The sequence below is a fragment of the Centroberyx gerrardi genome, chromosome 7, assembly GCF_048128805.1.
Source record: "Centroberyx gerrardi isolate f3 chromosome 7, fCenGer3.hap1.cur.20231027, whole genome shotgun sequence".
Taxonomy (NCBI): domain Eukaryota; kingdom Metazoa; phylum Chordata; class Actinopteri; order Beryciformes; family Berycidae; genus Centroberyx; species Centroberyx gerrardi.
Window position 1 is genome coordinate 26978395 of NC_136003.1, and position 23078 is coordinate 27001472.

General features: G+C 41.8%; 1 protein-coding gene across 3 annotated transcripts; it reads left to right on the forward strand.

Moving 5' to 3' along the window:
* Nucleotides 1-1701: 1701 nt before the first annotated feature.
* bcat2 (branched chain amino-acid transaminase 2, mitochondrial) lies at nucleotides 1702-22718 on the forward strand. 3 transcript variants are annotated; one of them, XM_071907614.2, is made up of 18 exons: nucleotides 1702-2061; nucleotides 2145-2183; nucleotides 2428-2525; nucleotides 3163-3229; nucleotides 3341-3432; nucleotides 4136-4240; nucleotides 4332-4399; nucleotides 4748-4844; nucleotides 9292-9363; nucleotides 9847-10047; nucleotides 10591-10701; nucleotides 11308-11427; nucleotides 11648-11811; nucleotides 14286-14428; nucleotides 15185-15270; nucleotides 19399-19539; nucleotides 20194-20268; nucleotides 20763-22718. In XM_071907614.2, the coding sequence occupies exons 1-18, from the start codon at nucleotides 1980-1982 to the stop codon at nucleotides 20802-20804; spliced, it is 1803 nt and encodes a 600-aa protein (XP_071763715.1). In that variant the 5' UTR covers nucleotides 1702-1979; the 3' UTR covers nucleotides 20805-22718. The 3 variants fall into 3 exon arrangements, with proteins under 3 accessions (XP_071763715.1, XP_071763717.1, XP_071763716.1); XM_071907615.2 differs by lacking the exons at nucleotides 1702-2061; nucleotides 2145-2183; nucleotides 2428-2525; ... (3 more) ...; nucleotides 4332-4399; nucleotides 4748-4844 and adding an exon at nucleotides 7640-7962; XM_071907616.2 differs by lacking the exons at nucleotides 9292-9363; nucleotides 9847-10047; nucleotides 10591-10701; ... (5 more) ...; nucleotides 20194-20268; nucleotides 20763-22718 and adding an exon at nucleotides 7041-7402.
* Nucleotides 22719-23078: the final 360 nt, after the last annotated feature.

A 23078-nucleotide genomic window follows, 5' to 3' on the forward strand; every position in this document is an offset into this window, starting at 1 on the left:
GCTGGCAGGCCGAAATTCAATCTCCCGCCTCCTCTCCGCTCCAAGAGCGCCGCTGCCCTTCCCGCCCTCAAATGTCAACCTCTTACCCCCTCTCTCTGGAGCATGCGTGTACTACATGCAAGCGTGCACGCGAACACACATGCACACACACACACACACTTAGCAGTAAGCACCTGACGTGCACAGGAAAGAGTTATGGTAGGTGATAATAATGATTTACAGGGATGAAAATGTAAGTAGGCTAACACAAACATGTGGTCAGTGTTTTTCTCCTGTTTTCGGTCTCATCCATGACTAACTGCTGCTAAAACAAATAAAATGGTCAATTACAAAAATTGATTGATTGTGCAGAATTGTCCATGAATTTGATTCTGGGTTAATGGAGAAGGTATAAAACTGGCATGAAACCTGACCTGTCAGGCTGGTCACACAAATCCAATCCATCACTGCTTCAATATTATCTTAAGAATAAATATGGATGACTATGACTTATTTTAGAACACCACATGCATATTTAAGCATCCGTACTTAGGCTAATGTGTGTAGTAAAACTACAATTCCCATACCAGATAGTCATGATAGTCACTTTGCCAATGCTGCCTTCAAGTGCTCCTCATAAGCTCCTATTTCTAAGATTACAAGTCATAAATACGACTGGTAGGTGCATTCAGTTGGTATAATAAGAAAATGGTTGGTTTTGTGCATCATGTGCTGTGCGGCTTTAAGAGTGTTGTGTAGTATAATGGTAAATGAGGAGTTTTAATTTTATCATATTATTATCAGAATCAGAATCAGAAACTTTTATTCGCCAAGTACAATGTACAAGGAATTTCTCTTGGTGCAGGTGTCAACATAAAGACAAATAAGAATAAGAAAAATGTAAGAAATATAAGAAAAATGTAAAAAAAAAAATAGAGAAATGTGCAAAATAGAAAAATGTACAAAATAATGTAAAAAGTATATACAATACAATACAAATAAAAGTAAAACAGCCAAAGATTTTCTCTGCACACCGCACAATGCGCTGTAGTTTTTGTTTAGAGTGCGATGATGCAGAGCCGAACCAGACTGAGATGGAGGATGTGATCGCTGATTCTATTATGGCTGTGTAGAACTGGACCAGCAGTTGGGCCTTCTTGGTTACTGTGGTGATGTTCCTGTCCCACTTGAGGTCCTGTTGGATGATGGTCCCCAAGACTGGTGGTGCCATGTATTTCCAAGGGAGGGAGTGAAGAGTGGCAGAGAGGCAGAGTGTTTCAGAATGGCTATAGTCTGGGCTGGGGGAGGGGGGGTGGAGTGGAAGTCCTTTGTTTTTCCAATCTTGAGTAAAAGGTGTTAAGCCGGTTTGGAAGTATGGGGTCTGCTATAACATTTGAGGGTTTTGTTTTGTAGCTGTGATGGTCTAGTCCTGTTGGTCCTGATGGTCTGGAGTATCGTTATTGGAATTTTATTTTCCTACTACTGCTGGTTTTTTTTTGTTTTTTTTACCTTACTGCCTGTTTGTTAAACACTTTGTAACTTTTGTTTTCTACTAAATAAATAAAGTATAGGCTTCATGTTTTAATTAATTTATCAGCTAAAGTTTCTGTATGACCCTTTTACCATCAGACCCTAAACGTCACACCTTGTCATAGTTTAGGCTACCTCTTGCCTGGGTCGCCCATGTGGAAACTTCGAGCTTCCGATATTTCCGACAGCACTTGAATGCAGCAGAGCAAATCCCATGATTTTGTGGAACTTTGAACTTGAAGTAGAAAGTGTGGTAAAAAAAAAAAAAAATTAGATGATGAGAGTGAGTGGATGAAGTGGAACAAACACGGAGCTGCTGTGGAAATCAGGAGGAAAGAGAGTAAAAAAAAAAAAAAACACTGCTCACCTGCTGCAGAGTAACAGGTAGTAGCGCTATTCCCCAACAGCGCAGCGATTTGCGACTGGATTATCACCCAAATAGTATTCATCGTCACCCCGCTGGCACCGTGATGGCCCTCCGTTACCACAACAAAGTTGCCATCGTCACTGGAGGATCCAAAGGCATTGGCAGAGGGATTGTCAAAGTGTTTGGTATGGTAATTGTTATTGCTTTTTGCTTGTGGATCTGTGTGTGACCATGAAGAGGCGCACTTAACATCTTCTATCCGTTTCAGTGGAGAATGGTGCCAAAGTGGTGTTCTGCGCAAGAGGAGGTGAGTCATTTTTATTGCATTTTTCTCATACATTCTTATTGTTATCAGAATAATAACTGTATCACCTCTAGCATTTGTGCATCATTTATTGTGAATGTAAATTATATGAATAGTACGCCTAATGGATGAGTAGGCTATGCATCTGCTAAAACACAATACTGGAATTATAGCCATACTGAAAGACAATGAAACCTAAAATGATGATATAAATTGTATATATTTTGTCTTAATCTTCTCTCCACAGCTGCAGCAGGTGAGGCTCTAGAGGCGGAGCTCAACAAAGCAGGGCCAGGCTCATCCAAATTTGTCCCATGTGACATCTCCAAAGAGGAAGACATCAAGGTGAAGTGCTACTTTAATACTGCAGTCTGGTTATAGACCTGTGATTCCCTTATGACACAGACAGAGTCTGGTCCTGATCACAAGACCTGCAGCTCAGATTGTGTTTATCAGCTGGTCGGACTTCAAGGCCATTTTGAGCACAGCGTTCCCAGTCTGGGATGAGGCAGACAAGCTAAACATTCAGTAACTAATATAAAATAAATGGGTTTTTTTTACCACCAAAAGATCAAGATGATGCCAAAGTTTACACCTGCAGCAACTTTAACTTTAGCCATTTTTCCAGCTCCCCCAATTTATTTTAGACAACTCCCAAAACCTCTCTCTCTCTCTCTCTCTCTCTCTCTCTCTCTCTCTCTCTCTCTCTCTCTCATTTCTTCAGGATTTTTCTGTTTTTTTCTGTTTCCATTGCAACAGATCACACTGATGTCGATGCTTGCAAAAATAGCCATTGCACTTGACTCCAACCAGTTCAGTAACCAGTTCAGTGTGTTTGATTGTGCTGCTGTTTGCTCACCTGGCTGATGTGTTGTGCTTCTCTATTGTGGCTCTGTTGTGACTTTCTGTCTAACTGGTTTCTCTGCCCTCCTTGTTCACACTCTGCTGAATTCAGATGTAAATACGGTATATCTCTCCTCAGAGACTGATTGCGGTGACGGTCGAGCGTTACGGACAAATAGACTGCCTGGTCAACAATGCAGGGTGGCGTGAGTGTCTCCTCTCTTGTTCCCAGGAGAACTGATGTTGAGGTCTTGAAGACATTTTGTGTTGGTGTTACGCTTAAATTCTCTTTTATTGATCTCCCCCTGCCCGTTCAGATCCACCTCATAAACCCACTGATGAGACTAGTGCAGAGGAGTTCAGAGAGCTGCTGAACCTCAACCTCATCAGCTACTTCCTGGCCTCTAAAGTAATGTTTCAAACTCATATAAAGTGTGTTTGAATGTGTGTGTGCATGTGTGAAAGTTCAGAAAATGTCACTGAATTTATTGTTCATTATTATTCATTGTTTTGTAATGGATAGGCTAGGCATCTGTTAAAACACAAGTACTGGAATTATACTGAAAGACAATTAAACCTAAAATAATAGCATTAATTGGACATATTTTGTATTAAGTGTGTATGAATGTGTGTGTGTGCGTGTGTGAAAGTTTAGAAAATGTCACTAAATTTATTGTTCATTGTTTGCTTGAATCCCCATTAGTTGTTACCAAGGCAACAACTACTATTCCTGGGGTCAACCTAAATATACATATGCTTACACACACACACACACACACTCACACACATACATACATAATACAATTACGACAATACCCCCTTCCGATTAAAATTGTATGAATACTATAAAAAACATAATACATATACAACAGAACCCACCCATTTGATTGTAGATTTCTCTTTTTTGATGGCTTTGGAGGTTCATACTGATCCCAGACCCACAATTAATTTCACGTGGGCATAAAAGCCTTCAAAAGAGGCTTTTATGAACACATATATGTACTGTATGTATATGTACACACACACACACACACACACACACACACACACACACACACACACACAAGCATGTAGGATGTCTGATTTCATAGGCCTCCTCCCTGCCTCCACAGTATGCGCTGCCACACCTGCGGCAGCGTCAAGGAAACATCATCAATGTGTCCAGTCTGGTGGCCTCCATCGGCCAGAAAGACGCTGCGCCTTATGTTGCCACTAAGGTGAGTTACAAGCCCAGGCTACAACTTCATCATCCCTTTACTGCCATCTGAGGTAAAAAGGAGTCCTGCCATGTGATCTTTTTCCCACAAGGGGGCGATAATTGCCATGACAAAAGCAATGGCTGTGGATGAGAGTCGCTACAAAGTAAGAGTCAACTGGTGAGCCAAACTGCAAACTACAGCTTCATGGGGTCCCACAGCAAAACGAGGAATCATTTAATTTCACTATGATTTAATTCACTAGAAATTATCCCAATTAGAGAATATATAAGAGTGACTTTTGCAATCATAGGTTTCACTCTCATCACTATTATTTACCCATGTACAGTGCAGATGGTTATACAATTCAAATTAACAAAAGCCTGGGACAAAATCTTATCAAATGGGGGTCAGTGGCCTCTAATGTGTGTCTATTTTGGGGAAACTGTGACATGAAGCCCTGATTTAGAGAATATAACATCTACAGGTGTTTAACTCCTTCCTAATTTGACACTACCCTTGTTGCAGCATCTCCCCTGGTAATGTGATGACACCTCTGTGGGAAGATTTAGCAGGACAGACAACAGATGCTGCAGCAGCCATTAAAGAGGGAGAAAACTCTCAGGCAAGTTCACACACGGCTTCCTACACACCTGGGAAGGTGGGGAAAGGTATGGGAATTGAAATTGATCATTTCCAGGTCTTGAAAAGTTTGGAAATTGCACAAAATGTATGAAAAGAAAAGCATGGTTGTTGACATACTGAATCTGGTATGGCCTAGTTGACAGTCATGTTACCCAGTCACTATCAGCATACTGAATACTGACCAAAACCTTCAAATCAAGTCAAGAATGTCTGAATAAAGTATTGAATTTTTAAAAGTGAAAAGAATGGAAACCTTGTAAACCTTTATCAATGCTGTTAAATGCTAAGTTTTATTACCAGGTTCAACTTTGGTCCAAAATTAAGAGTGTTCACCAGCATGTAATAGCTGTAAATGTAGGAAATACATGGCTTTGGCACAACACAACAACATTCAAGCTGTAAAGTGACTTTGTAAAAGAAGAGCTCTTCTGTCCCGTAGCAGCTTTGCTTCCTGCAGCTGCTCAGCGCTTTACACCTGGACACAAACTCTGATTTCTGCTCCACTAAACTGTGACACGGCAGAAAACGACTCCATGTTTCACCGCGCTTTACTGTAAATCATTATGAAATACCCTTCCGCCCCGGCTACATTGTTGTGTTAACGCTCCCGCAGCCTCGCTCTCTGCTCTGTCTGCTGTGTTGTAAATGTTAAACCCTCTCTCTCCTGTCCTGTCGGGATGGATCCACCCTGGAAGAGGATCAGACCGCTTTTGTTCTGTAAATTGTAGCTTTATGTCCAAACCGGCCGAGGTGGGAAAGGCCTTTGAACCTTGCAGGGTGTTTATTATTCACTACAGAGAGGAGAGACAAGTCTGCTGGCCGTTAGAGTCTCAGCTTGCACTTCATTATTCATACTGTAAAGAGGGAAGAAAGATATCTATTTCTCTTGTAGCAACTGATAATGTAATAACTGTCAGATAATGTAATAACTTGTCAAAATGTAATAAAACGTCCCTCTAAATGGTAGAAAATGTAATAAAACCTATTCATGTAATAAATTACATCGCATTATTACATTAACCAGCGATTATTACTTCATAAGGGGGTTTAACATTTTGTAATTGAGGATGTAATAATAATAATGAGTCATAATGTAATAACCCAAGTTTTCATATTGTTCTTATCTTTATTAGGTATTACATTTACAGTCAGTATTATTACTACATTATCAGCTAAAAACATATTAGACCCATTATGAGGTAATAATCACTGGTTTTATCAGGGAATTTATGACATTAACAGTTTGTATTACATTTTCAATCCATTTGGATATTGTATTACTTTTACACAAGTATTAGCTGTTACAGTATCAGTTGCAGAAAAAATTAAAAAAGTTCCCTTACAATGCTTGGGCAGGGAAGAGGGCTCAGCCCTCTAATACTAATTTTGGGTGATTTTTCAGACCAATTATACATACAGAGGGAAACATGCAGAACCACTTGCTGTGGAATATAACAATTCAATTCAGACAAGTCTGCTTGTTTGTATGCTTATTTGTAATTCAGTTAAGGGAAGGTCTGTACATCCTGTGGATTCAATTTAATATTCAAATAATTCAACTGTTGAGTGCTGACAAGACAATGTGAAGTCACTTTGATGTTAATGTTTACTAGAATATGGCGTCTTTCTCCTTCTCTGCCTATGTTTTATAAACCTTCAACTTGTCAGGACTCAGGGCGTCTCCTGAAGTTGGACTATTAAAAAGCTGCTGCTTGTGTTATTTGCATCAGCAGTTTGTGAATGTGAACACTGCTATTAGAGGTATTACAGGTTATTCTACAATCTTCAGTCTTTTCTATTTATTTATGCAATGAATATGAGGAATATGGAGGATGTGGAAACCTACATTAGGCCTACCTGGCATGAGCAACTCTTGGAAAGCTCTGATTGAGTTAAAACCAATACATCTGCAATTATCTTTTTGCATTTAATTATCTAATTAGACCTGGTACAAGATTGCATCTTCATTTGGTGAATAAGAATACAGGAGGGCCAAACACACACATGCACACACACACACACACACACACACACACACACACACACACACACACAGGAACTACCCAGAGCAACCCAACCGGCAACAATCTTGCACTGGCAGCTGAGTGTGTGAAAGGATGAGAAATGCCTCTACTCCCACAATTCATGGCGGTTTTCTTCTTCTTTGGTGAAACAGCTGATAGGTCGTATGGGGACAGAGGCAGAGAGCGGACTGGCTGCTTTATTCCTGGCTGCTGACGCCACCTTCTGCACCGGGATAGACCTGCTGCTCAGCGGAGGGGCCGAGCTCAACTACGGCTTCAAGAGTCAGATCCAGTCCTAAAACTAACTGACTCCTTTGTTTAATACAGAGCATATATTCAGGTGTGCTGATTGCATTTATAAAATAATTTCTGCATGGTTTTAAATGCTGAAGGCTGTCTTATATTTAGTACAATAAAATAAAGGGGCATTTCATACATTTGTGAGGGCAAATTTTGTTTCTGCAGCTAGACATTTATTGAGCTCATAGTTTTGGCACCATGACCAACCAAGTAACACGACCTGTACCACTCCCCACTCACGGACCAATCAGCATCGCTCTCTTTGAACTCAAATAACCTCCCTTTTTTTCATGCCTTCTGGTTTTGTCCAATCAGATGACACGCATTTGTCACGCCCACCATTTACTTCCTGACTGACCCTTTATTGGCTGAGTAGACCGGTCATTTTAACTAGGCCTACATTATTATTATTACATCACTGTAATTAGTGTAAATAGTACATTAGCACTCTTTCTCGAGATACACAACTCTCTAGCAAATGTGAAATTATTATTCATGATATAGGATATTTTTTTCTGTCGGAGAGGTCTCAAACGGATCTGAAAATAAATCAGACTATTCAGAAAAGTGCAAAAAAAAAAAAAAAAGTGGTAATAACCCTAACACTAGTGAAGGGCATTTGTTGGTTGAGAGGTTCAGGCTTCGCCTCAGCTGAGCAGAGTCTCACATTTCAGAGCGGAACTCAAGTTGACTTTGGCTCGCAGAATTTGTTGCTACACGAACAGATTTACCGTTTTTCGTCATTACGTAGCGGCGATGGCAGCACTCAGAACGGTGAGTCCAAAGACCAATGTTTATCTCCTATTATTGTCTGTTTGTGTTGACTGTCTCGGTGAATGATTCACTTAAAACAACCAATTAGTCAATCGATAATGGCTAAGTTAGATAATGAGTCTTTAAAGTCGGCTGGTTGACTCGGACTGATGTGCTTGTCCCGCCAACACGGGAGAAAGGGGCAAAACAAGGCAGCATTTAGCCGTGAAACGTGCCGACAACACCTCGCTAAACTCCATTCAGAAATCTGGCTATTTTGTTTGACCTCGCATATCAGCAAAGGTACACACCTCCTAAAACAAGACATATGATCTGTTCCAACTGGCCTGCTGCGCTCATCACCTTCCACTGTGTATTTTGGTGGGAGAAGATCCGAACCAATTCAAAAAAATAAACGAAATTTAATTTAAATTAGTGCGGATTGGTGGATTAAATGTATGCCGAAGTGAAGAGTGGTTCCCAACGAAGCAGCAGGTCTTGAGTCAAACTTATATGCCGTGTGTATGTTTCCCCGTAAGCAAGTCCCCATTAAATTGTCCGATTTTTGAATGGGGTTTGGCGTGATGCTCTCCCCCAGCACTAATCTGGTCGGCTGCTGACGTTATATGTGTATGCTGTTGTGTAAAGTTGTTATTACCCTACACTTTCACTAGGTGTTTCACATTCAAATTGAAATTGAGAAATAGCGGCTGACTCAAAATTCGACGTCGGACGCAAAAACCTTAGAGATATTATATAATAAGCCTAGTAGGAATGTTGGTGTTGTTATTAACTTGAATTTCAGTACCTCACTAGAAGAATTGCATGCCTCCCCCAGGCTGTTTTATTCATTGCGTAGCTTTTATGTCAGCTACGCAGGACCTAACTAACCTGTTGACCATGCTTTCCTCATTTTGCTCTTACTTATCAGAGCAGTGTGTGTGTGTGTGTGTGTGTACACGTATGTGTGTGTGCACTTGTCTGATACTATTTAAAGCACACTGTTGGCACCAGTTGTCCCTTACAGACATGTGCCCCTACACACATAACCTGCAAAAAAAAATGCAGGTGCTGAACACACACACACACACACACACACACACTCTCTCTCTCTCTCTCACACACACACACACACACACACACACACACACACACACAATGCCACACACCTTGCACTGGCCCCTTTGTATCCCAGCTGTTGGAGAAATGACTGTGTCACCTTGACTGAAAGACAAACTTTTTTCACTGTTGCAATAAACTGCTTATCAAAACCTCTGTGATATTTTGCGTAGAAGAACGCTAGAGTGAGTCTGCAGTTTTGCATAGAGCTTTGTCATCTGTCATCCCCAGGCACTCCATGGACGGTTTGTTCAGGCCCTTCCCTTCTCCTTTGGGTCGTTGCGGTCTGCCAGCTCCTTTAAGGTAATGAAAAGAATATAAATGCCTGAGTCGACGTCTGCAGCGAGGGCCTGTGTCACCTCCACCCTCTGGAATTTGACTAGTGTACTGTAGCATGACTGTGCTTGCCTGGTGGTTTAATCACAGAACCCAAGGTGTTAAAACGTTTATGGGAGGAAGGAAGTCACATTTTTCCAGCGTGTCAAGAGGTGGATTTATTTCCTCAACCTTGACCTAAGTCCATTTTTTTAATGTAATTGTGACTCTGCTCCCTCTTTTTCTTTCCCTAACTGTCTCCACGCTGTCATTATTTAATTCAGTTTAATTAATTGTGTCTAATTGACTCAACATCCTGGCTCTGTTTGGTGCTCAACTAATTCTCCTTTTAAAGCATGCTCTGTCAATAATACTGAAGAAAATCATTGTATTCGTGGCTCGCTCTGCTCTTGTCCTATCTGTTTCTTTCTCTCCGCCTCTTTCCGGCCGCCTTGTCCTCCCCTCTCCCAGGCAGCAGATCTCACCATTGAGCGCAACACGGCCGGCAAGCCGAGGCCCGACCCTTCCACCTTGGTGTTCGGCAAACAGTTCTCCGACCACATGCTGACCGTCCTCTGGTCGGAGGAGGGCGGCTGGGAGGCGCCTCAGATCAAACCCTTCCAGAACCTGTCGCTGCACCCGGCCAGCTCCGCCCTGCACTACTCCATAGAGGTGAGAGAGGAGTGATCGCCCCAACACGCTACATACAAGTCAGATCTATTCCTGTGTGATCGCATTCCCGCTGAGCGCAGCAAGTCTACTCGTCATGGAAGTAGGGTTCAACCGATAGTGATACCAATAGTCAATATATTCAAATTGGACCATTTTCATGCCACTAAATTACAAGGATTTAGTGTTTCCTCCCAAAATTGTATCCATGTCCTGAAACAGCATTTAGACCATGGAACACTAAAACGCTCCATTGAAATCCATACAAATGAAGTTCTTTTAATGTTAGCAGAGGAAAATCTAGGATACATTAAGCCTTTAAATGAATTCATTTACATTAAATACATGAATAAATAAAATGTGCAAAGAAAACAAATTTTCATGTCAGGTTTTCCAGACTGTTTTTCTGTAGCAGTGGTCAGGGAGGCATTAGACGACACTGACTGGCCGATGTCTGTTATTTAATTGAAAGGCCAATATCAGCCGGATATACTGGGAAACCAATATAGACGATGTGTTGTGTGTCTCTGTCTGTCCTCTGTCCAGCTGTTTGAAGGCATGAAGGCGTTCCGCGGGGTCGATAACCACATCCGCCTCTTCAGACCCATGTTGAACATGAACAGGATGCACCGCAGCGCCGGCAGAAGCTGCCTCCCCGTGAGTCTTTATCCCACCTGGTCCTCAGAGTCCCACCACCCCCCCGTCAGTGGTGGCTCTCGCTCATATGGGTTCATGAAGGCTGATATAATTATGTTTGGATTGAAGCTGCAAATAGCCGATATTTTGTACCAGTATTCAGTATCTTTTGATTTGACCATTTTCACAGCCAAAAAAAGTTCCCCCAAAAATGGCAAGGATTCAGTGTTTACCCCAGAACTGTATTGTTGTCATGATGGATGCATTTATGCTATCATGGGACACTAAGACTCACCACTGAAACCCAGGATAATGAAATGAGTGAGGCAGGTTCGCAGGTTTTACAGACTGAAGCTCCTCCCTCACCACACTGGAATGACTTTCTCTTCTCAGCTATTTGAAATAGTAATAATAATAATTTAAAAGAAACATTCACTAGCGGAGGTCAGGGAGGAACCTCCATCATATCGGAGGTGGACGACACTGATGGGGTGATATCCAATTTATAAAACGGTTAGTATCGGCTGTTTTAGAGAGTTCAACCCTAGTTCCCAACAAACAAAATTAGTAGTAAAAAGAGAGACAGTAAGAGCCAGCAGCTGACACTCTTCTCTCTGGTCTCTCTAGTTGTTTGACAAAGCTGAACTGCTGGAGTGCATCAGGAAGCTGGTGGAGGTGGACCAGGAGTGGGTTCCCTACTCCCAGGACGCCAGCCTCTACATCAGACCCACCTTCATAGGAATTGAGGTGAGCATTAGTGTCGCCCAACTGACTGAAAGTGCAGAAAAACGGGTTACATTCATAATACTCTTAACACCGGGGTTTTCAGTCATCAGGAGTTTACAGGTTTTCATTCCAACCAAACAAAGCCTCCTTACCCACTGCAGTACCTCCAAAATAACATTACAGTCGTACTAAGTGAGTTCCCGTCCCCTCCTCCTCCTCCTCCTCCTCCTCCTCCTCCCAGCCCTCCCTGGGGGTTTCTCGCGCAGGACATGCTATGATCTTTGTCATCGTCGGCCCTGTGGGACCCTACTTTGCCACCGGGTCCTTCAACCCCGTTTCCCTGCTGGCAGACCCTTCCTTCGTCCGGGCCTGGAGGGGCGGCGTCGGGGAATACAAGATGGGAGGGTGAGTGTGCTATCCTTCCTCTTTTCCATTCCATCCCCTCTAGAGGTGAACCCATACTAAATTTTCAGAACCAATACGAGCATAGTGTGGATCAGTGGATACGAGTGATATCCAGTATTGGCCTATTTATAAAACAGGAACAAGTGCATCAGTTGCGTTTATTAACCATTAAGCTCTGAATACCAATAGTCAATCAAAATGTAAAAAATGATCACTAATAATAAAATAGCAAAGAGGCTACATAACATGGGCTAAAGCAGTGTTTCTTCAATCCCTGTCCTGTAGGTTCTCTTGCACACCTGATCCAATTAATGGCTTAATGCTGATTGGTTGAGCAGTAGAAACAGATCTACCAGAACAGGGCCAACATGAAAGTGTGTAGCCCGCAATTGGATCAGGTGTGAAAGAGTAAAGATTGAATCGGGGAACACAAAGTCGCAGGACAGGGGGAGCTTGAGGACCGGGATGGGAAACGCAAATTTTTTAAAATAACTGCTCAAACACAACTTGTTGATGAACTCAAAACCAGCTTATTCAGAACAGGTTAATCAATAAAGAACAGTGTAGTTGGGTTAGGCCTAATAAAACACAATGGTATTCAGTCTAAACAAAATGAACTTCACAAATGGCAGAATCTCCTCATTTTCATTTTCCTCCTGGCGGTAAAGTTTTATTTCACACCAAACTGCATGGATATCAGGACACAGCTTTGTCCGATTCCTGTCCTACAGATACTGTCAGCGCTTCTCTAATCCCCACCCAGTCCACGTAGCCTTTAATCACAGGCCTGGCTCCACATGACTCTATATCATGCCAGACCAGCGCCTGCTCAGCTGCGGTTACATAACGCCGCTGAAACACCACCAGGCCAACAAATCTCTCTCCCATCAGAAGCTTTAGAGGGAGTCGGTTATATCCTCTGCTCTTCTCAGGCCGTCCCTGGTTATTTGTGACACACTGAAGGAGCAGTATAGTCAGTAAAATCTGTGGAAATAGGTGTGAGCTGGGGAAGAGACTACTTTCCAGACTCAGTTTGAGATTTGTAACTGTGGATTGCATTGCTCTGAAATTTCTGCAGTCACAGGGAGATAATATATAAAATATATATATTATTATATATAAGTGCAGAATGTCTGGTAGAGCGGCGTAGTTCTCAGGGCGCGATTTTGATTTAATGCCAGGAGTTATGCAATGAATTCAGAAAATGCAGGCCATGTAATGAGAGGCTTCCTTTCAGCTGCAGCTCTCTCCCACAGAGGCTAAATGGCAGAGTAGATTCAGTTAACCAGCTGGAATGTTTTCCTCTGTGTCCTCTGGGCGGCCATATTGGAGACATTTCTCACGAGCTTCCTCCCCTCTCAGCACAAGGATTTTTTTTAAGGGACATGAAGCGCATCTCTGTTTCCGTTCATCTACACTTTCCATCACAGCCGAAACGTGCCAGCTCCCTTTTTCAGTGGCCTGAAGTAAATTTCCTGTTAGTTTCCCTACCCAGCCATGCGCACCTTTGGAGCGGGTAACGTTTCTATGGTAACAGCGGCCTCTGTGATTGGTGGGAACTCACTAAAACTTGTGGGTGGTGTAGTATTTCACAAGGAACCTGGGTTTTTTAACAATGAAGTTGAAATCAGATTGACATATATATGAATAGGAACGTACATATATACTGTAGTCATTTCACAGTCTGATAGCTCATGGTAACTCTACATCGTTAAAATGCAAACAGGCAAATGCCCTATGGGAAAAAATACATGGAGGGGAAAAAAGTCCAAAACATTCTGCACACTGCCAAAAATGAAAACAAATGTCTAGCCAAAATATTTAATTTATTAACACAAATGCATAGTGACAAACTTAAAGGTACAAGTGCATCAACAAAAAACAAAAAGAAGAAATAAAAAATAAAAATAATATGGCTAGAGGAGCAGATGTTTCATCAGTGCTCTATGGAGAGCCAACAAATTTCCCATTAAGATGATACCTCTTTATTAGATGAGAAAACAGGTGAGTCACTTAGACTTCCTCACTCTTCCTAATGCATCAGCCAGAGGTGAAGATCACTCGGCTACAGCCCCGCCCCCCTTACAGTAAATATCCCAAAGCACTGAGTTGGCAAGGAAAGCAAAGTGTAAACACATCAGTTAATGTAAACGGAACCAAGAGGATCAAACCTGCCAGAATCCATAATCCATCCCCCCCTCCACCCAACAGAAATGATACATTAAAAACAAATAATGAAGTGGACACATGATCAGACAACAGTCACCTGACCAGAAAACTAGAGTGGATCAGAAGAGTCCACATTCAGATCCTCGTTCATGCTCTTGGTGCCAATTTTAATCCGTTTCAGAGAACATGGATTAAAGAAGACTATTCCTCTCAGTCTCTTTTCTGTGGTGAGAAAAAATCCCAAGGTCTCTCCCTACCCATCCTCTAATTTATTTTCACCCCTCTTCACCCCCCCCCCCCTTCAGTAACTACGGCCCCACGATAGCGGTGCAGAGCGAGGCGGTGAAGCAGGGCTGTCAGCAGGTGCTGTGGCTGTACGGAGAGCAGGAGGAGATCACCGAGGTCGGCACCATGAACCTCTTCATCTACTGGACCAATGAGAATGGAGGTCTGTCTGTCTGCGTCTGTCGTCTCAGCTTGTTCAGTGTCTGTTGATGGGGAAGTGTCTCCCCCTGTTGGCTGTTAATGTTTGTGTGGCTATAAACCTGGGTTGGACTGATAGAGCTTTTTGAAGGCCAATACGGATACTAATATTTTGGGGGATTTGAAGCTGCTGATAGCTGATATTTTGTGCCAAATTTCAGTATCTTTAAAATGTTTTTTAAATAATTTGGTTTGACCATTTTCGTACCAAAAAATTCCACAAAATTAAAGGTATTCTGTATCCTTTCCTCCTCGAAATTTTATTCCTGGCAAGGTGAAAAAGCATTTAGACCATGGGACAACATTGACTGTCTGATCTTTGATTATTAATAAAAGGCCAATATCGGCCCAATCATCTAGCCCTTGATAATATTGTGATCCCATCATTTGGATTTAAAAAGGTCTTGTTACTTTCTCTATGTCAATGTAGCAGCAGTAGGCCCCCACAGTAAGAAACGTGCCACTAAGAGAAAATGGCTCTATTTGGCTCTATTTCACTCAAAACGGAAAGAAACCAGCACTAGTGTAGTGTACAGAAATCATGCTGTTATCATAAAGTATTCAAATAATAGTTCAACTGCTGCAACCCCGCAACTGAGCCAAATCTGGGAGCAAAAAAACGGGAATGATCATGGAAATTAAACATAAATTTACCGACCATGTATATGCTGGTGTTTACTGTGTGTGTGTGTGTGTGACAGTCGTGTTTGTGTGTCTGCAGAGAGAGAGTTGTTGACTCCTCCGCTGGATGGCATCATTCTCCCCGGAGTCACCAGACAGTCTCTGCTGGACCTGGCCAGAACTTGGGTAAGACGGGGAGGGAGGAGGAAGGAAGGAGATGAAAGAAATGGACAGACAGGGTTCTACAGTGCAGCAGTTTTATTAGTGCATACTAGTAAGTAAGTAAGTAATTTATTTTTCAAAGTGTCATGCACCAAAAGGTGCCCAGCCCGCATGGGCTTACAAGACACTACAAACATGACAAACAAGAGCAATAACATAGTGAGAGCGAAAGAACAAATATAATACATGTCAAACAATGTCAAACCAAATATGAACACAATCCTGCTCCTTAGACATTACAGCTATAAAACATAACTTAGGCACATCTGAGGCACAGACTGTGCCTTTAACACATCAAACATAAAGCGCCCTCCTGCTGTTGGTAGACTGAGCTAGGTGAAACACTTTGTCTGTAAACAGGTACTGAAGTCTACATTCATCAGACATAGAAAACAAATCAGGACATTCTGCAGACATTTTACGGAAAAGCCTATATCTAAGATTGTGATATAATGGACAATAGAACAAAAAGTGCATTTCATTTTCGACCTCTCCCAGATCACACAGGTGACACTTTCTATTCTCCTCTGGAATTGAGTGAAAGCGTCCGGTTTCCACCGCCAGAGGCAAGATACCACATCTCACCTGGGCACAGACAGACTGTGTGCTCTGGTCAGGTTAAGGGTGACATAGTGCTCTGGATGGTAAATACACTTACTCAGACTGTACGTTCTCAATTTTGGTTTACACAAAACTTCTTCTGACCATTTCTGTTTAGAATTTTCAAATGGTATTTTTTTTAATTTGACTAACACTACAAGATCATTTATTTCTATATATATATTGGAGACCTGCCTTGCCAAATATTTTTGCAAGCTCCCTTGCCCAAGAATAATTATTTGAAAAATCCCAATAGAAAATTTGTTTGGTAAGTCTGTTACCGGGCATGTTGATTAATCTATTCCACAGTCGCAACATGTCACCCTTATGCCGCACTTCACATTTTATGGGGCCATTTTATGCACACCCAGAAAACAGCGCATAGCTCTGTTCTAAACTGCGTCACATTTTGTTTGCTTACAATAACCCCAGACCCCTGCACCATCATCTAAAATAGGACAGACACAAGATTTATACAACTGTGTATAGGTTTTATAACCAAGATCCCTACATAGCTTAACCTTATTAAGGACAGCTCCCAGTGCCCTTCCTGCAGAGTCTGATAAGACTTTTATTCCTTCTTCAAAGGTAAGATGGTCATCTAGAGTAAGTCCTAAGTATTTGTAATGCTCAGTGTATGACAGAAGTGTTGAGCCAAAATGAAATTTAAACTTAGTCTGTAACTCTCCCTTCTTCCTGAAATGCATAACCTGAGTTTTATCTTTGTTTATCTTCAATCTCCATTTACTACACCAACAGTACACAGTATTCAACAAACTTTGAAGATCATTTTCAGTCTCTGCAAGGAGGACTATATCATCTGTGTATAGAAGAGTGCCAACCGTAAAATCGCCCAATCTGACGCCAATAGCTGCTTGCTTAATTTCTAGTACTAGATCGTTTATATAGATGGCAAACAGCGTGGGAGAGAGCATGTCCCTGTTTTACACCAAGTGGGGTTGGAACCTGTTCTATAGTCATTGACCTGCACATATGCAACTGGGGTTTGGTAAAGAACTTTTAAGGCATCATAAAATTTACCATCTATACCAGATTTTAGTAATTTGAAACTGAGAAGGTCATGGTTTATGCAGTCAAAAGCTTTCTGAAAATCTATGAAACAACTAAAAGTAGGCCTCCCTTCTTGTATTCTAGCATGAACTATAGTAGATAAAGAATATATGTGGTCAATACAAGCTCTATTCTTTCGAAAGCCATTTTGTTCGTCTACCAACAGACCAAATGTTTCCAAATAACAATACAGTCGCTCATTAAGATTACTAGAATAGAGTTTAGAAACACAACTGAGAAGACTTATCCCCCTATAATTCAAAGGAACTCTAGGATCATTATTTTGGGACTTAGGGATTGGTTTTATGATAGATTTATGCCAAACAGAGGGAACCAAGCTGTACTCAAAGCAAGTAGAGAAAAATACCTAAAATTGGAGATAAACAGGGTAGTTTCAATAGTTCACTGGGCAGGTTATCAAGACCAGTTGCTTTTCTCAGTTTAAGTCTGCCAATTGCCCTTTTAACTTCCTCTTCAGTGATACTAGCATTTAAGTACTGATTGAAGGAATAAGAATCCTGCTGCATATTAGCCTCCATAATATTTTTAAGATCAACTATCCTTGCAAGAAAACAATTATCCCACTCAGCTGGGCAGTTACTTCCAGAAAATAAAGAACCAAAATCTGTTTCCCATTTTTTCAAAACACAATCAATAGCAAAGACAGAGGATCCATTTTCCAACACCAGTTCCATTGGGATGTTTTTAGCTCTTTTTGGGCCCAAATTATTTATCATATTCCAAAACAACTGGGGGTTATTGGTTTGCAGATGCTCTATTTTTAATGCTTGCCCCCTCTCATATTTTCTTATGCAAGCCCGCATTTTTCTGTCAAAATTCTGTTGTCTAGCCTTAAATTAATTTTTTAACTGTTGCTTCCTCATATCCTTACCATCACACTTTAGAAATCTTTCCTCAGCCGCCATCCTCATTTCCTCCCACATTACTTTCAACTGTCCATTCCAGTAAGGTTTACGTTTCCTTGAAAATCCACCTTTCCTGGTGGAGTATGGACTTCTACAGACTCCAGTCACATTACAGATATATTTACACAATTCACCATACCATTTATCAATTTCTTTTTGATGTCGTACTTGAGTGAGCTTATCTACGAGTTCAGTAAGCCCAATTTGGCACTCACTGGAGGAGAAGAGGTGAGGGGAAACATTTCTAATATTCTTCTGTGGATATCGTCTAAGTTGAGCATTGTCTGAAACCATATGATCAGCAGCAGAGCCCCACCGGCTTGGAAGGTCAAGACCAACATAGAGTGATCAGGTACTCTAGCAGGTTGAGACTGATGCTCCCACTCTCAATTAACTCATTTGGACTGCGGATGTTCAACTCAATACAAGTATTTAAATAATCGTGAGGAGTAATTATATAATCCACAACTGCTTTCCCTTTTGCAGATAATGAGGTAAAATGATCATTTCCAGATATCCGTCCATTCAAAACACAATATTTGGAGTCCTTCAGAAATTCTACCAACATTTCACCCTGTTTATTTACAACATTATCCAAGCTGACTCACTAACACAGTCTTCCAGCTGCCCTATTCGACTGTTCAGATCTCCACAAACATAAACAGCATCAGCTTCTAACAAATTATAAAAACTGAACCAATACTACCTAGGAAATTCAAACAGACCTTGTGCGAGCGCTCACATCCTCGGGTTTTCTCCATGTTGTTTTTGGAGGGGGGGGGGAAAACGTCTACTCAAGTCACACACCCCGATTTGTTTTATAGCAATCCTTCACTCACAACAAGGCATTCACGTCAGAACCTCGACTGACCTGAAAAGCCAGCCGGTCCCAGCCGGCTTATGGCGCAGGAGATCCTCCCTTTGTCCTGATCGGTCCTCATCCAGTCCAAACAAATGTCAAATGAAAACAGGATATGCTGCATGATTAAGCTCATCGTTGATGCTCTCTCTGTCTCTCTTAGTCATTAATGTCACGCTTTTTTTTTTAGGCGAATGCATGACGTTAACGGCTCACATTTTATGCTTCACAAACTCAGATGAGCCTAGCAGAGTATTTAGTGTGAATATCTGCTGATGCCGACTGGTTGAACTCGGTTGATGGGAGCATTCCTGTCCCTCTGGTTGCAAAAGAAGGAAAAACGTCTAGTAAAAAGCAATTGGACACCACTGGCCCACATATTGTACATATTTTCATTCATTGTTCTTTGTCTCAGTATTTCCTGCTGCTGTTTTGTGCACAGTCATGATACTGTGACTTTTTTTTTCATTCATACATTTCCACTTATATCCTCTTGAAATGTTGGAACTGCATTTGCTATATTTGTCTTCATGTTCTTTATCCTATTACTGTTTTGCAGCTGCAGTGATTCAGTTTCCCTGGGCAGATCATTAAAGTTTGATCTTTCCTTTTCAATGTGTCCCTGGTTTCTGTCAGGGTGAGTTCAAAGTGACGGAGCGCACCATGGAGATGAAGGAGCTGCTGGGGGCTCTGGACTCGGGGCGGGTCCTGGAGGTGTTTGGAGCCGGGACGGCCTGCGTCGTTTGTCCCGTCGGCAGCCTCCTCTACAGAGGAAAGGTAGGAGTTTACCTTCTGTGTCACTAAACTCCGCTTTCTCAATATTTGTGCCATCTTACCCCTGTCCAGGCTTTGATTAGAGTCTCCGTTTAACTTCCCCAAACTGAGAATAAACCATTTTCAGTTCTGTCCTTTGTGAAAAATCTGATAATATTATGATGATATTGTTCTGATATCTTAAGAACAGTATCATGAATGATTCCCCCTCTCTAAAAAATCTCTTCTAACTCTTATTCTTTTCCTAGCACTTGCTCTTACATGATTGTTGTACAGTCACAGGAATACTGTAATGCCACTAAGCCCCTGACCTTTGACCTCCTTATGTTTAGATGCTTGTAGTTTTTGTTGATGTAGGGATTGAAGCTCATTCTACTGTTGCACTCACTGCAAGTCACTCTGGATAAGAGCTAGAGGCCTAAAGCGTAAATGTGTGTGTTCTCTCTCTCTCTCTCTCTCTCTCTCTCCCTCTCTCTCTCACTCTCACTCTCTCTCTCTCTCTCTCTCTCTCACTCTCACTCTCTCTCTCACTCTCTCTCTCTCTCTCTCTCTCTCTCTCTCTCTCTCTCTCTCTCACTCTCACTCTCACTCTCACTCTCTCTCTCTCTCTCTCTCTCTCTCTCTCTCTCTCTCTCTCTCTCTCTCTCTCTCTGCCAGACGTACCAGATCCCCACTATGCAGAACGGTCCAGACTTGGCCAAGCGGTTCTACAAAGACCTTACTGATATTCAGGTAAGCGGTCTGAAGTGCACCAACGCTCGCTGCTGCTTTGATACTCATGACGCATAACGGCTACTTAAAGCTGCACAGGGCAACTTCGCACGTTGGCGGCTCCAAATGGCAGCGAGAGGGAACTGTTTGAAAAATCACAACTTCAATACCCAGAAATCCTGCAAGGTGACGTCAGTAAACTGCTCGCAGCTCAGTCATGTTTACCAGCCGGCCGCTCTGTGATGCTTCATGCCAAAGATAACCAAAGGGATGAGAGAGGAAAAGATCTCTCAGTGTGTATTTCACTCTTAGGTTTTGATTTGTCACTTCTGTGGGTGGAGAAGTGTTCATGCCCAACGCCAGAATTTCATTTGGGCGGTGGGATATATGGAGTCTCAATTAGTGATCCACTTTGTGATTTAGGCAGATGTATTTGTACATAAAAATCTATTTTTTTAATTGATTTTTTCCTTTCCTCTCCTTCCTCTTTGCTCTTGTTCCCCCTCTTCATCCAGTACGGACGCCAACAGAGTGACTGGGCTCCACTGGTCGTTTAAAACGGCCGTTTGCACACGCCAGTCGTATCAAGAGAAGTCCCATAATTCCACTTTGTAAGACCAGCGCTCCCCCCCCCCCCCCCCCACCCCCCGCCTCGCCCCCTCCTCCTCCTCCACCACTACCCCCCTCCACCCACTAATGCACTCCTGCTTACTGACTGGCCCGAGGAGACGGACGCTCTCTTTCTCTCCGTCGGTCTTCTCAGGCGACTTTTACAGCCGTTTCTCTGTGAACTCTCAAAGGAATAAGGTTAGTCTTTTGAATGTAAACGGCTTGCATTCGAAAGCAATACGAACAACATTATGCAACATCTTGACTGTGCATCGTCGGTCTCACTCCCCTTAACACCAAGCTGTACGCCGCAAAGCAGGAAGACCAGTGTTAACCAGCTGTCACTGGGGTAAAACACAAGCAAAAACAGCCAACCAAATAAAACAAAGTGTTGATCAAAGACAGAGAAAGATTTCTGTAGTGATAAAGATAAGATTCAGTAACATTTTGTGTGGGTTTTTTTAAAAATCTAATCATATTTAGAAAAGATTAGCTGATTAGCTGACTAGATTGTCCTGCTTTGTAAAAGGCTACGCTCCATTCAAAAAAAAAAAAAAAAAGCGATCATGTTTGTCATTGTGTTCACTCCTATCATGAGGACAGCGCTCCTCGTAGCTGATAGCACAAAACATTAGCAGACCAAGACGGTCATCCAGGCAAATAGGCACAAACTGACGGATTTCAAACGTAGGAGTTGAAATATTTGCAATACAAAAGGAGCCAATTGTTTTTTTGTGTAGGACTTGGCGTTAGTCGGTTAGCTTCTTGGCAGCACGCGTTCAACAAGTACTGTTATTAATCGTCAGCTGTATTTAAAAAGTGCAATTCGCAACTTATTATAATAATAACCTTGTAATACTAGGAACAACTTGTGATGTTTTCTCGGAAACGTTTAACTGTTACATGTGAGTATTTGAAGTTCAAATTGGAAAATGAATAGGAAAGCTGTAAACCCATAGGATGTTTTGTTACTGTCATATGTACAGTATATATCCTGTATATGTATGGATGTATACTGACCTGAGAGAGCTGTTAGAGTATAGCTTTAGTTTCCACGGGGCCATGTCACTTCGACACCAGAGCTTTTTTTTTTTTAACCGCGTCATAGAAATGAGTTTGCACTGACCTTGGTGATGTCAGGTACGAGTCTGAGTTGTGACTCGGTTTTTAGAGGAAATACGAGAGTGGCTTTTATGTCTGTGGGTTTTGATTGTAAAGATGCTGCTGTGGACAAAGTTTTGCGAAAAGAAAGAGATTTAAAAGGCGAGGTCTGGGTGAACTTAAGCACGCACAAACGAACACGAACGGAAGGCCTCGGCCGAGATGCTGTAGCCTTGAGACGTTTTAGATGTGGCTGGTAGGGACTCCTGCACTAGTTTGCGTGTCATCATTATCTAAACAATGTATAGGAACAAGTAGTTTTTTTGTTTTGTTTTTAAATGAGACCTCTGTGTAGGTTTTTAAATTATTTTCTTTCCTTGCGTTGATGTGGATTTAGGCCCACTGTCTTCCAAAGCACCTGTTTGTGTCACCCTGTGTTTGCCGTACTTCCAGCTTCATGTCCTTCCCTTGCTGGTTTTCCTCTCTTTGAATGTATTCTTCCTTTTTTTCACACGAGGTTCACACTCCATACACCTGTCCCTCTCCTCTGTCTAAGTGCCTGACCTGAGTGTGTTAGCGTGTCCTGTGGATCTTCAACCTTTTTGTTTTATTTTTCTTCTGTCTGCACTAGGGGGATATTGCTGGATTCTTTAAGTGATGTGAGGTCAAGTTTTTGTTTTTGTGTGGGACGTTGTTACTTTTAATGTGTTGTTACTTTTACTTGGCTGTTATGTTTTTACAATAAATCTGATCTGTGTTCACTGACTGTCGCATGCCTTTTTCCTTCAAACTTGTGAAGCATAATAAATGAGATACAGTGATATTATAGCATTATATAGTGATATTATAACATTATAGCATTTGGGCAGTGCCGTGTTGTTTTGAGGTTCTGGCTCCATGCTTTTGTGAATTTGGATGTCAAATGATAACATGATGATGGTTTTAATAATCAGACTCTTCTGTTTTAATGCGAGGATATGTTTTGCCAAATGAAACCCTTTTAAATTCCTGGTTCCCTCATTTGAAAGTGCCATGTTTTGCACCAATCTAGATTTTATGGGGGGAATTTATTTTTTTTTAATCATTCTTTGTATCAAAACTGCACTTGAACATCATAGTCT

What these genes read in the sequence shown, in the direction of transcription:
- bcat2 (XM_071907614.2), top strand. Translation starts at nt 1,980, where the DNA reads ATGGCCCTCCGTTACCACAACAAAGTTGCCATCGTCACTGGAGGATCC. An exon ending in GGTGTTCTGCGCAAGAGGAG is followed by an intron (nt 2,184 to 2,427) that starts GTGAGTCATTTT and finishes TTCTCTCCACAG; the next exon opens with CTGCAGCAGGTGAGGCTCTA. An exon ending in GGGGAATACAAGATGGGAGG is followed by an intron (nt 11,812 to 14,285) that starts GTGAGTGTGCTA and finishes CCCCCCCTTCAG; the next exon opens with TAACTACGGCCCCACGATAG.